Raw genomic sequence first — 12,660 nt, 5'->3', positions numbered from 1 at the left:
AAATAATTTAAATAAAATATCAGAATTTAAAACAAAAAACAAAAATAAAATATGAAAAATATCTGCTTTAGTATATTTTGCATAAAATAACAGTTTTAGATTCTGTTTTTTAGATCACTGTGACGATCTGTTCCACATGATCATTTTATGGATAAATTGACAATTGGGTGTTATCATTCCTTTTGTAAAAGGGCCTGTCATTCCAGACTGGTAACACCCAAGTTGTCAACTTATTCATAAATTTCTAGGAGGAATACATGAGCCACAACAATACGGATATATACATTTTTTATCTCAAGTCCTATTTAAAGGGGCTCTATCATTGGGAAAAGTCTTTTTTAACTAATCACATCCTTGCATAGGCTTTAGAAAGTCTATTCCACACCTACCCTTTGTATGTAAATTGCCTCAGTGGTTTTTGAATAAGTCCATTTTTACCACCGTGCACCCTCTTTGCTATTGTTTCCTATGAGTGGATACAGCACAGGCTGCTGCTGCTGCTGATGAATTCCTGTTTGCACACACACATAGGAGATAATAGCAGAGACGAGTGCTGCTGGGAACTTCCTGTGCTGGCTGGAATCTCATTAGCATATGAATAAAAACGGACTTATTCAGAAACCACTGAGGCAATCTACATACTAAAGGTAGGTGTGGAATATACTTTCTAAAGGCTATGCAAGCATGTGATTAGATAAAAATGACTTTTCCCAATGATAGAGCCCCTTTAAAGGGTTAAACAGTCTGCTTTTACACAGCACTGCATCTCTTCATGGACCGTGCCGGCTTTGTAATTTAGCTCCATTCATTAGCAAGGGGAAGAGTCCATTGACAGGCTTGGGCCATTGACAGATGTGGCTCTGTTTCTAGGGAAAAAAAACAAGTCCTTTTCTCAAGTCCTAGAAAAATGTTGGACGAAGGCCTCACATAGTGAGCCACAACTAAGAAAACGCTTTGCGGTTTTTCCCACAGCACTTTTCATGGAAAATCTACAGAGTTTTCCTCTGCGGACTTTCTGCTTCTATTATATCTATACAGAAAATACCAGCATTTCCCTAGGTATAATTTACATGCTGCGACTTACTAAAACGCAGTGTAAAAGGCAGAGATTTATGCCTTGGACAAAACTCTAGTGTTTTCGCAACATGGGGACTTAAAGGGATGCATAGTAAGTTAAAGGGTTACTCCCATTTCAAAAAAATCACTGCTGAGATGGCAATATCTTCTTTAAAATCCCAGCTCCTAGGGTAGGACTTACGGGAACAGTTTAGCAGTGCTGTGCAGCGATGTTCCCATAACTTCCATAGTGGAGAATGGGAGCTTTGGAAACATAGTAGCACGGTTGGGCCACACTGTTTCTGTAGCTTCACAGGTATGTAAACAGCACAGCTCGATGTTTTACACTGTTTCCGTAGCTCCCATTCTCCTGTATGAGGGTTACAGGAACAGCATTGAGCAGCACTGCTCAGCTATTGCCAGACGTTCCATACAATAGAAATACTATAGCACTCCCTTTCAATATATAGGATTCCTCTAGAGCAGGGGTGCTCACACTTTGTCAGCATGTGAGCTACTTCATAACATGACTAAACCCTAAGATCTACAACCCACTTCTTGTGGGCAGGTCGGGGCGGGCCTGTGGGCGGGACAGGCGTGTCTGTGGGTGGGATGGGACATGTGGGCGGGGCGGGGCATGTAGGCATGGCCAGGCGGATTGTGAGAGCAGGAGACAGTAGTGTTCTGTGGCCGCCCAGGGATCCCCGGTGTATGCTTGTTCACAGCGCAGGCTGACAGTTATCTCTGGACACTGGCAGGCTGGGGCTGTGGCAGCCCCGCCTGCCAGTGTCCGTAGATGACCCTCAGCCTGCGCTGTGAACAAGCAGCACCCCAGCTCCCTCCATCCTTAAGAGCAGCCTGCAAGTGTCCGGAGTGCTTGTTCACAGCACAGGCTGAGAGTCGACTCTCAGCCTGCACTGTGAACAAGCAGACACCGGGGATCCCTGGCTGCATCCCGCAATCGACCCATACATCCATTGCGATCGACCGGTAGATCGCGATCGACGTATTGGGCACCCCTGCTCTAGAGGATTTCTTGCATCAAATACAAAATCACAGGAAATTCTCTATAGTTCCACATAAGGCTGATTTAGCTTTATTTATGTATAACATCAGATCTATCAAGATCCAACAAGATAACAACAGTTATATATTCTTATATACTTACAAGACATACTTCTGGCTTCTTTCATATCAGACCCCTGAAGGAGGTAAGTTTGACTGAAACGTTTGACTACGGATTTCATGTATAAATAACCTTCATTATCTTGTTGGATCTTGATTGACTGTCTGGTGTTATGTATCAATAGGAAGCTGCCGTGTGACATTATAGAGAATGGCAACAATGTGCAAAGTGAGCAAAAAATAGTTTACATTTTTGTAAGAGTCACATGATGTCTTTAGTTTTTTAATGTTTCGGTGACATTTTCACTTCAAAATAAATCTACAAGTGAGTCTGAAGTGTGGACTTATGTCTGAATGAGTCTAAAACCAGGACCCCATATAGCGTAAACCGCGCAATTTGGCTGTGAAAAAAAATGCAGTGCAGAAAGAAATCCACAGTGGAAATGCTGCGATTTCAAGAACACACTTTTGTAAATCGCAGCATGTCACTTATACCTACACAAACACTGGAGGTTTCCATATAGGTATAATAGAAGCAGAAAGTCTGCAGAGGAAACCTCTCTGGCCTTTATGTGAAAAGCACTGCGGGAAATCTGTAAAGCGTTTCCGCCGCGGTTCTTCCCCCAGTGCTTTTTAGCTGTTGCTCACTACGTGGGATATAAGCCTAAAACTTGACTCATCTAGTGTGGCTGGTAACCAATCAGATTCATAAAAAATTGCCATGTGGCATGATCAAATTGTTGCTAAATCCTGTATTCTACCAGAGTGAGCCCCCGATGAATATTCATAAGCACTAGAGATGAGCGAGTAGTATTCGTTCGAGTAGGTATTCGATCGAATACTACGGTATTCGAAATACTCGTACTTGATCGAGTATCACTCACTATTCGAATGGAAAAGTTCGATGCAGAACCAGCATTGATTGGCCGAATGCTATACAGTCGGCCAATCAATGCTGGTTCTTCTCCTACCTTTAGAAGTCTTCTCCATGCAGCTTCCCCGCGGCGTCTTCCGGCTCTTCATTCACTCTGCCCAGGCCCGATGCCTGGCAGAGTGAATTCAGAGCCGGAAGATGCCACGAGGACGCTGCACGGTGCATGGAGAAGACTTCTCGGAGGATCGAGCCCGACCCTCACTCGTGGACTTGATAAGTATAATTTGATCGAACGTTGCCTACCCCTGATATGAGCATTTTCCCCCATAGACTATAATAGGGTTCGATATTCGATTCAAGTAGTTGAATATTGAGGGGCTACTCGAAACAAATATCGAATCTCGAACATTTTACTGTTCGCTCATATCTAATAAGCACCCATTTTTTTGAAATACATAGATAATGTTTAGGATAGATGCAAAAAGAAAATCACTGTCCTATAGGGCATGAAAAATAATCTCTCACCTTAAAAAGCAAAATCAAAAATATATTGGGAAATGATCAAGTCACCGACTACTTCTATGTTCAAAGATCCAGAGTCCGCAGGACTGATGTGCCATACTTGACGGGCCATCATTAGGCATTGGGTATGGCACCGCGGAACAAAGGACAAGTTGGGAATTGAAAAATAGGTCGCAATTTATTTTTTGTGCCTTTATACCTATGTGCAGGTGATATTGGAGTTTTTGAAAACCCCCAAATAATAATTAATATTAATGAATAGTGATATAAAGGTGTATAATTTATATCATTGTCTTTTAATATGGCGGGGGCTACAGAAAAAAATCCAACTGTGCTGGAATCAGTGGAGCAGTGCCTATTAAAAAGTAAAAAACTGGAGCTCGTGGCCTTGGTAAAAAGTCTCCTGTAATTGTGGCATAAACCTTTTAATAGTGTCTGTACGTAAAAATCAAGACAATAAACATAGAAAAGTTCAGAAATGTACAAAAGGAATCACTAAAGGGGGTTTTATAGGGAGAGTGAAGACATCAACAGTTACAAAGTGATATCAGACTCCCAAGTCAGTCTTTACATATGCGGCAATCTCAAAGCACTTTTAGATCTCTTGATCTCTCGTAAATCTTCTACGTCTGATAATCTGGAAATAAACATTCTTAAGTCAAGTATCAAATACAATACACAATCTTCTCCAGCAGTGATACCATACAGAAAATGTTAAACCTGTCTCCATGTAGCAGTCTCTCCGGCAGTCAATACAGACGTAACTCTTGGCGGTAGAAAATGGGTTATTTTACAGCGTGACAGATGTCCTCGCACAAGGATCATGTAATGTACTGTATGTTAACAATTGCAGGTAAATTGCTAGGGGACACTGAGGAATTCCTCTTCAAAAGAGATATATCTTTTTATGTTCACCAGATATCCATTATTCATGATCAATGTTATTCCAGTTGAGGTAATGGATGGAGGGAATGTATTGGAACAATGTCTATCACATGATGGATTGATAGCTGGAAGACACATATGAGAAGACGGACATTTTAATGCAGCGCACAGTAAGCATGAGTCAATGGGATCATGGAGGGAAGGGGACACATATATGGATATATACAGTATATATAACATTAGAAACCATCTTACATCACATTTTCACAACATTTGACAACAATTTTCTTTGCTAAGAGATTTGAGATGTTATATGTAGTTCTATGATGTGATCAGTAGCTGTGAAATTCATTGAATTGCAGTTGGTTACTTTTCCTTGAGCTGGATTTACACACTGCATCTATAGGGTCAGGGCTTTGGGACTTTTTGAGGCATCGTGGTTCTTCCTACAGCGCTCTAAACAGGAAGTTCACAGAGTTTTTTCCTCCGCAGACTTTCTGTTGCTATACCTGTGGGGAAACCGCCGGCATTACCGTAAGTATAATTAACATGCTGCATTTTCCAAGACCGCACGGGTTCTGGAAATCGCGATGTGTCCGCACCGTGGTTTTTACCGCAACGTGGGCATGGGCCATCCACTTCACCCATATTTTATAATGCCATGATTTTTCCCGCAGCGTTTCCGCCACTGGCAAACCGCAACGTTTCCGACCCACGAGGCCCCGGCCTAAAGGTGTTTTTGAGTTTCCTATACTGAAGTTCTCCTTACAGAATGCAACTTTTTTTTTTTTTTTTTGAACTATGACAACAGAACACAAGCCCTAGCCTTAATAGTCACCAGGGCACATGCCTGGGAAGATAGAAATATATTTACCCCAATGCTTTTTCATTTTCACCTTCTTTGACTTTTTGCCTACAGCATGGTCCAGGTTTATGGTATGCGAGGACACAGTCCAGCTATAGCTGATTTCCTCCGGGATCAATAAAATATTCTATTCTGCTATATAGACCTTGATTTTAAGAAAAATCACACCAAAAAGTAGATCTGCTCATGTCACGTGTGCTCTTGTTTTTGAAGTATATTGTATGCTCACACATTGAAGATATGATGCAGATTCTCCGTCCAGATTTGCAGGCACAGTCTATTACAGTAGCAACAAAATGGACAAGTTTTTAATAAATCTCATTCACAAACTGTATGGAAAAATCAACTTGAAAACTGAAGTAGACCTTGGATGTGGGTTCCAAATCTGCAGCTTGTCAATTATTATTGTGGATATTCAGCCCAGATTTCTTTTGTATACTGGAAAGAAATATCCTTAGGGTGCATTCACACTGAGTAAACGCTAGCTTATTCTGAACGTAAAACACGTTCAGAATAAGCGGCGTCTAAAGCAGCTCCATTCATTTCTATGGGAGCCGGCATACGAGCGCTCCCCATAGAAATGAATGGGCTGCTTCTTTCACTCCGTGCAGTCCCATTGAAGTGAATGGGGAGTGCCGGCGTGTACGCTCCGGCATGAGCAGAGCTTGCCGTATATGCCGGCACTCCCCATTCACTTCAATGGGACTGCACGGAGTGAAAGAAGCAGCCCATTCATTTCTATGGGGAGCGCTCGTATCCCCGCTCCCATAGAAATGAATGGAGCTGCTTTAGACGCCGCTTATTCTGAACGTGTTTTACGTTCAGAATAAGCTAGCGTTTACTCAGTGTGAATGCACCCTTAAGGTTAAGGCCCCATGTTGCGGAAATGCAGTTTTGCAGTTTTTTTAAGCCAAAGTCAGGAGTGGCTACAAAAGGGCTGGACAATATAGGAAGCTCTTAGACATTTCCCTTCTGTTAAATCTACTCCTGAGTTTGGCTCAAAAAAAAAAAACTCAGCAAGGGGCCACACAGTGGCTCAGTGGTTAGCACTGCAGCCTTTCAGCACTGGGTCCTGGTGTTCAAATCCTGCCAAGGGCAAAAAAACATCTGCAAGGAGTTTGTTTGTTCTCCCCGTGTTTGCATGGATTTCCATCCCATATTCCAAAAAAGACATACTGATAGGGAAAAATAACATACATTGTGAGCCCTATGTGGGGCCCACAATCTACATTTTAAAAAAACTCAGCAAAAACCTGTAACAAAAAACGCTGTTTCTGCAACATGGGCCTTTAGTCTAAAAAGAAATAAAAAAAAGTCCCGGCTGTTTTAAAATAATGGACACCAACACAGCTCCAAACATCCCAATGTCCATAACGGGTTTTGTTGACCTTACGTTTTGGTGGCCATTGTTTTACTGTACAAAAAATGTTCTTCATGTTGGCAATTTTTTATGGATTATAAATGCATGAACGAATCCCATTACACAAATCTGTAGATGATTAAGGAAACTGTCTACGATAAAAATGTCTCTTCGATTCTCACAGCAACCAATCACAGGTCAGCTTTTTAATAAATGAAAGCTATCTTGTGATGGGTTGCTATGGGCAGAAAAGACAATTTCATAAATCTCCTCCAATTAGTTTTTGCAACTAGATTTTTTTTTGCCTCTAGAATGTAATGTATCATTGTTTAATATACATTTTAAAGTGGAAAGTATTCTAAACATCTTGACATCTCTTAGCTGAGAAAATGGCTTTACCAAAGTAACATTAACAGTCAGTTTAAGGCTATTCAATATTACAAATACTCTTTTCTTTGCATACTTTATAAGCATTGAATATAAAGTGCCATGTTATTAGTATAACAGTTTACCATAGCTAAGATTGTACTTAAAGGGGATGTTTATTTTCGTAAACCACTCAGTTAATAAATAGTGGGTCCTTAAGTTATTCTGGGCCTCCATCAATTAACTGGAGGATAAAGCAGCTATAAAGAGAATCCCTGTCGCCAATTTCAATAGCCACCATTTAATGGCCCAGTTTCCCTGTAGTGACGCTGCAAGGGAACGTAACGCTTGCTGCCAGGTCTCAGCTGTAAGGGCCCAAATCTGCCCCAATAGTAAGGAGATTTATTAAAACTGTCTAAAAGCTAAATTGAAAGCTGCGCTGTGATTGGTTTCTATGGGCAGCTAAGAGTTTTTCTTTTAGACATTTTTAATAAATCTTCGCCCTTGTGATCAGTTTATTTCCGAGGGGTTCTTCTAACTAAAAGGGATTTCCTGAGGTAGACAATTCCTTTAAACATAATGACATATAAGATATAAAAGACGAAGAATTAAAAATAATTGTCACCTATACATGTAGAGCATGAGCTATATGGTATTATTATGGTATTTACCAATATGGGTTCATGTACAATTCTGGTACCCGATAAAAGTTGACCAACCAATCAGATTGCAGCTCTCATTTTTATAGAGCAGGTTTGAAAATAAAAGCATTGATCTGATTGGTTGATATGGGCAACACTACCACTTTTTCTCACATGATGCTAAGTACATTGGGGAATGTTTTTGAAGGCCTCTCACATGTGTTATCTTGTTAGTTATGAAAAATTGCTAGGCTTGTGCACATCCAAAAATAACGCCCTCTATTGGATCACGAGTGTATGTGATGGTGCAATAACTATTCCCCGATAACGATAATGGTCATAAACAATCTTACCTTTAAAGTTTGGTCTAATTCTTGCATCATATCCTGACGTCCTTCCCATGAGTTTGTCCAAAAAATCGGAAGGGGACATGCTCTGGGATGGAGATTTCCCAGACCTGGAGTCATGTTCTTTACAGTAAGCCGACCTAGACAAATCATCGAGTTCACTATTAATATAACTGATACTAACACAACTCTTTAAGGCTGGGATCACACCAGCACTCACTTTCCATTCGGGGGTTCCATCCCCCATTCCTGTTGAAAAATGCAGAGAGAAAAGTCGGGCAAGCAGGACTTTTCTCTTCGGAGTTTTCAAGTGGAGAACGGGCAGAAAATCGGCGAACCCCATTAAGCTGATTAGGCTTCTGTTTTTTTGGTCCTCAAGTAGACCCGAAGAACAGAAACCTGAGTGCAGGTTTGAACCTAATGTAAGACAGACCAAAATTGCATTAAAAGTGGTCTCTTTGGAGGTTCCCCGACATTGCAGGTGACGACATATTGCTAAGATGAGATGACATCACATCCTAATTCCTGGTGGGTCATATATCAGGACCTCGGCATTGAACCCTCAGTCTACTACTACGACTTCTGCCCCTTCACTCTCAGGTTTAAGTACATGGAATGAAATTAGAGCAAATCTGCACATTAGATCAATCTTTTTTAACATGAAAATACCGCTTTAATATCTTCCTTATACACAGATATAGTAATAATAGTAACATCCTTAATAATATACATTAAAGGGGTTGTCCCATCAGAGACAACTCTTTGTCAGAATATTACTCTTAAAACAATCTGCTGATGACCCCGAGTCCCACCCCTGGCAAATAACTGAATTGACAAGGGAAAGTCATGGCTATCCAGACATATTTCCTGCAGAGGCTACTGTAGAGGAAAGGTAGTATTACAGGTGACCATTACAAGGAATGGCTGACCATATAATAGATGGTCACCTTGAGTCCTCCAGAATGGTAGACACTCCTATAGAGAGTCTCTTTATTCCCTAAGTGGGAAACCCCTTCCATCATGTCCATTTGCCCTAATAGGTCAACCCCTTGACATCTCATTTCCCATAATCCCTTATGTCATCAAAGTGTTAAGGATCTATTCAGCTATTTCTGAGCTGTATCTGTTTTGCAGATACAAATGTGGCCGAGATTTTGACGTTATTGGACAGTTTTATCAAACCCCATTCTACTATCTGGAAAAGATGGATATTGATCCCTTTGAGATATATAATGGAGTTCAATATATATATATATATATATATATATATATATATATATATATATATATATTCATTCCTGTATATACTATTATGTTTCTAATAGTTGGCATGTGATAGGGATTCTTCTCCGTGTGTAAAAGTTACACTCACTGCTGTGTATCCCTATGATAGTCTCATAGTAAGATGAGACGGCAGACATTTTTATTTACATGGTGTTTTCATTATATCCCGTGGCTTCCATTTATCTTAGATCTGTAATGCAGTTGACCTATATTTGTTGTCACGGCAGCTCCAGTGTATTTCACAAAGGTAACGATAACTCTATGTGACAACTGAGCAGTCCACAAATGTGTAACATGAGGCCTGTACGACAACCTGGATACAATGGGAGGAAAAATCCCGGGTTCATTAGCATTGTTGATACTGTAATCAGTGATGTCACAGGATGATCAGTAATGGCCGCCCCTTTGCTGTCTAACACTCTTATCCAAATTACCCAATACTTTTTTTTGCTCCAGTCCATGGTTATTTAAAAGGTCACCTCATCTGTCAATGCAATTTACAGAGAGTTATTGAATGAGTTTTGGCATAAATAGATAAATACATTTACGCGGGCTTGCAGGCTACATGTGGTTCACTGGGACATATAGTGACGCTGCTGTATACTTCAAATGATCTCTAAGAAATGGACAGGTGGATAGATAGATAGATAGATAGATAGATAGATAGATAGATAGTTACACATCTATCTATCTATCTATCTATCTATCTATCTATCTATCTATCATTCCAGTAATTAAAATTAATCCCAGGCTGTAATAAAACAAGCCCATAAAGTCCATTCCAATAAATCATCCCGGAGCTTAATAAATACAAAAATCCAATGACCTTTCCAGATATTGAATATGTATGAAAAATGGCAAAACAAGAACGCTGAACCAGAATATTCTCATTATTAAGCTAATATAGCCACAGGCTGAATGTTACACATGTAACCTCTACATGGAACTCGAAGAATACCATGTACTGGATTGTATACAAATAAATGCACATATAGTAGAGCCGACTTTGCCATTTAACACAACTCATTGTGATATTTGAATGTGGTGTTTATGTTTTGTTTGTTTTTTTTGAAGTGCAGATGTGGAGTTTTCTTAAATAGATGGATAAGAATAAGGGATAGATAGATAGATAGATAGATAGATAGATAGATAGATAGATAGATAGATAGATAGATTTATATTATCTACAATGATATTACAAGCAAATTAATGGAAGTATAAGCAGATAGATAGATAGATAAACTGTTCATGTCTACAATATTCAATATATGTACAAAAATAGTTGATCTTATTTAGTCTGACTTTGGCAAAGCTGTGTATAGGAAGGCAACAATCTGCTTGGATATTACAACTCCATTGGTGGCTGTGCAGAATCTGAGACACTACCACTGTTCATTCCTTTGGATACCCAGCAAGCATCCAGTGCACTTATTAACTTCTGCCGTAGACAGTCATTTTACAATATTTATTACAGATTTATAATAAAAATTTGATGACATAACAATCCAACATAAACATATCATGCATGTGTACTAAAACATATTGTGGTCAGTATTAGAGATAGTATCATTCATTGCCTACCTTAAGTTATTGATCTCAAAGCATAATGCAAGGAATGCTATCACAATGTTAACCAACCGCCGGTTCATTCCTCCTGATTTAGTTTAAGGTAAAAAATATTCCAGAAATGACCCCAGACAAAAAAAAAAAAAAGCCTTTTGCAGAGAAAAAAATAAAGTGCTCCTATTGTCTAGATCCCAAGCCCGTCATGAATGATTTTTCCTTGGAGATGAAAATGAGGAAGATCTGCATTGTTATAGACTAAGGGGGGAATAGACAGCAAGCTCCGGTCTGGAAGCATTGTCAGGTTAAGCCCAGGCTCATTATTCGGCAGCCGTGAGAGACAAAACACGAGATGATGTGCTCCCTTCTTGCCGGATTCTCCGAACGGGGAAATGTTACCTCCTAAACATAGCGTAAAGTGGAATCCCCACAATTGCTTGTCGCCCTGGTAGAAACGGCTGCTCTACTTGGCACAGATCTTGTAATTATATCAACAGCTCCGACAGGGAGAGTCCGATATTGACAGTAGCATCCATATACACGAATAGCAAGGGTGGCCAGGAAGGGGGGTTCCTAGCCATCAAGTTTTGTGGCGTAATATGGGGCTTTTCGTATAAAGACCACTGAATATCTCCGATGGTAATGAGAGTATCAGATGGTAAGGCTCTCTTGTCCACGGCGCTGTCTGGGCTCCTTACTGGCAGCAGATACTTCTCCCTGTGCTGCTGCCGCTGCTGTCACTGAGGCTGATGTAGAAGAAGAAGAAGAGGAGGAGGCGTGTGGGGGAATGAACACAAGCTTTTAGTACTGCAACTATGGACTGTGCTGATGTGGGTGGGAAGAGGCAGCTGACTGCATCCCCCCTTACAAAAAGAGCAAGCCCATTCCTTCTTTACTGTCTGGGAGATCTAGCTGTAGCAGTCCTGTGTATGCCAGAACCTCCAACATATTAATAATTTGGGAAAGGGACAGGTACGGCCTCGGAAGGCTGCTGAAGAAGGATCCTTCAAGTTATAGAATAAGCCATTGCTACACTGCATTTGGGAAAACAGAGAACAGTACAATTGTATTGTGTTATTCTTAAAGGTGGGATATTTTACCAGGGCGCCCGGCTATAGGGGGATTTCTATATAGTTCATAATTTGTAATGTGCACATTTCTATGAAATAAAACAACCATATGTGTAAGCAATGGGACTGGGACTGTACAAGTGACTCACTCGTGCACGTCTCTCGCCTATTAGGAGAAGTGAAAAGAAGACAAAAATAACTTTTCTAATTTATATTACAAGAGAGTCGATAGAAAGATAAATAGATAGATAGATATGCATTAGAAATTAGATAGTGATGGAGATAGATAGATAGATAGATAGATAGATAGATAGATAGATAGATATGCGTTAGCAATTAGATAGTGATAGATAGATAGATAGATAGATAGATAGATAGGAGACAGACAGATAGATAGATAGATAGATAGATAGATAGATAGATAGATAGATAGATAGATAGATAGATGTGCGTTAGCAATTAGATAGTGATAGATAGATAGATAGATAGATAGATAGATAGATAGATAGATATGAGACAGACAGACAGATAGATAGATAGATAGATAGATAGATAGATAGATAGATAGATAGATAGGCATTAGAAATTAGATAGTGATGGACATAGATAGATAGATAGATAGATAGATAGATAGATAGATAGGCGTTAGAAATTAGATAGTGATGGAGAAGGAAGGAAGGAAGGAAGGAAGGAAGGAAGGAA

At 39.9% G+C, this 12,660-nt stretch overlaps 1 protein-coding gene across 3 annotated transcripts in view; it reads right to left on the bottom strand.

Annotated features, from left to right (window-relative positions):
- Nucleotides 1-11,660, bottom strand: part of GLRA2 (glycine receptor alpha 2) — a 155,537-nt gene extending 143,877 nt beyond the window's left edge. For 2 of the 3 annotated variants that reach the window (XM_075263677.1, XM_075263676.1), the window contains exons 1-2: nucleotides 10,907-11,660; nucleotides 8,048-8,181 (exon numbers count right to left, since the gene is read on the bottom strand). In XM_075263677.1, the coding sequence (XP_075119778.1) occupies nucleotides 8,048-8,181; nucleotides 10,907-10,974 (202 nt within the window). In that variant the 5' untranslated portion in view covers nucleotides 10,975-11,660. Of the gene's footprint in view, nucleotides 1-8,047; nucleotides 8,182-10,906 lie in introns of those variants that run through there. The other variant, XM_075263678.1, reaches the window with a different exon arrangement.
- Nucleotides 11,661-12,660: the final 1,000 nt, after the last annotated feature.

This window comes from Leptodactylus fuscus, chromosome 2 (assembly GCF_031893055.1).
Source record: "Leptodactylus fuscus isolate aLepFus1 chromosome 2, aLepFus1.hap2, whole genome shotgun sequence".
Lineage (NCBI taxonomy): Eukaryota > Metazoa > Chordata > Amphibia > Anura > Leptodactylidae > Leptodactylus > Leptodactylus fuscus.
The sequence above is the reverse complement of the archived record's forward strand: the minus strand, read 5'-3'. Positions and strand labels throughout refer to the sequence as shown.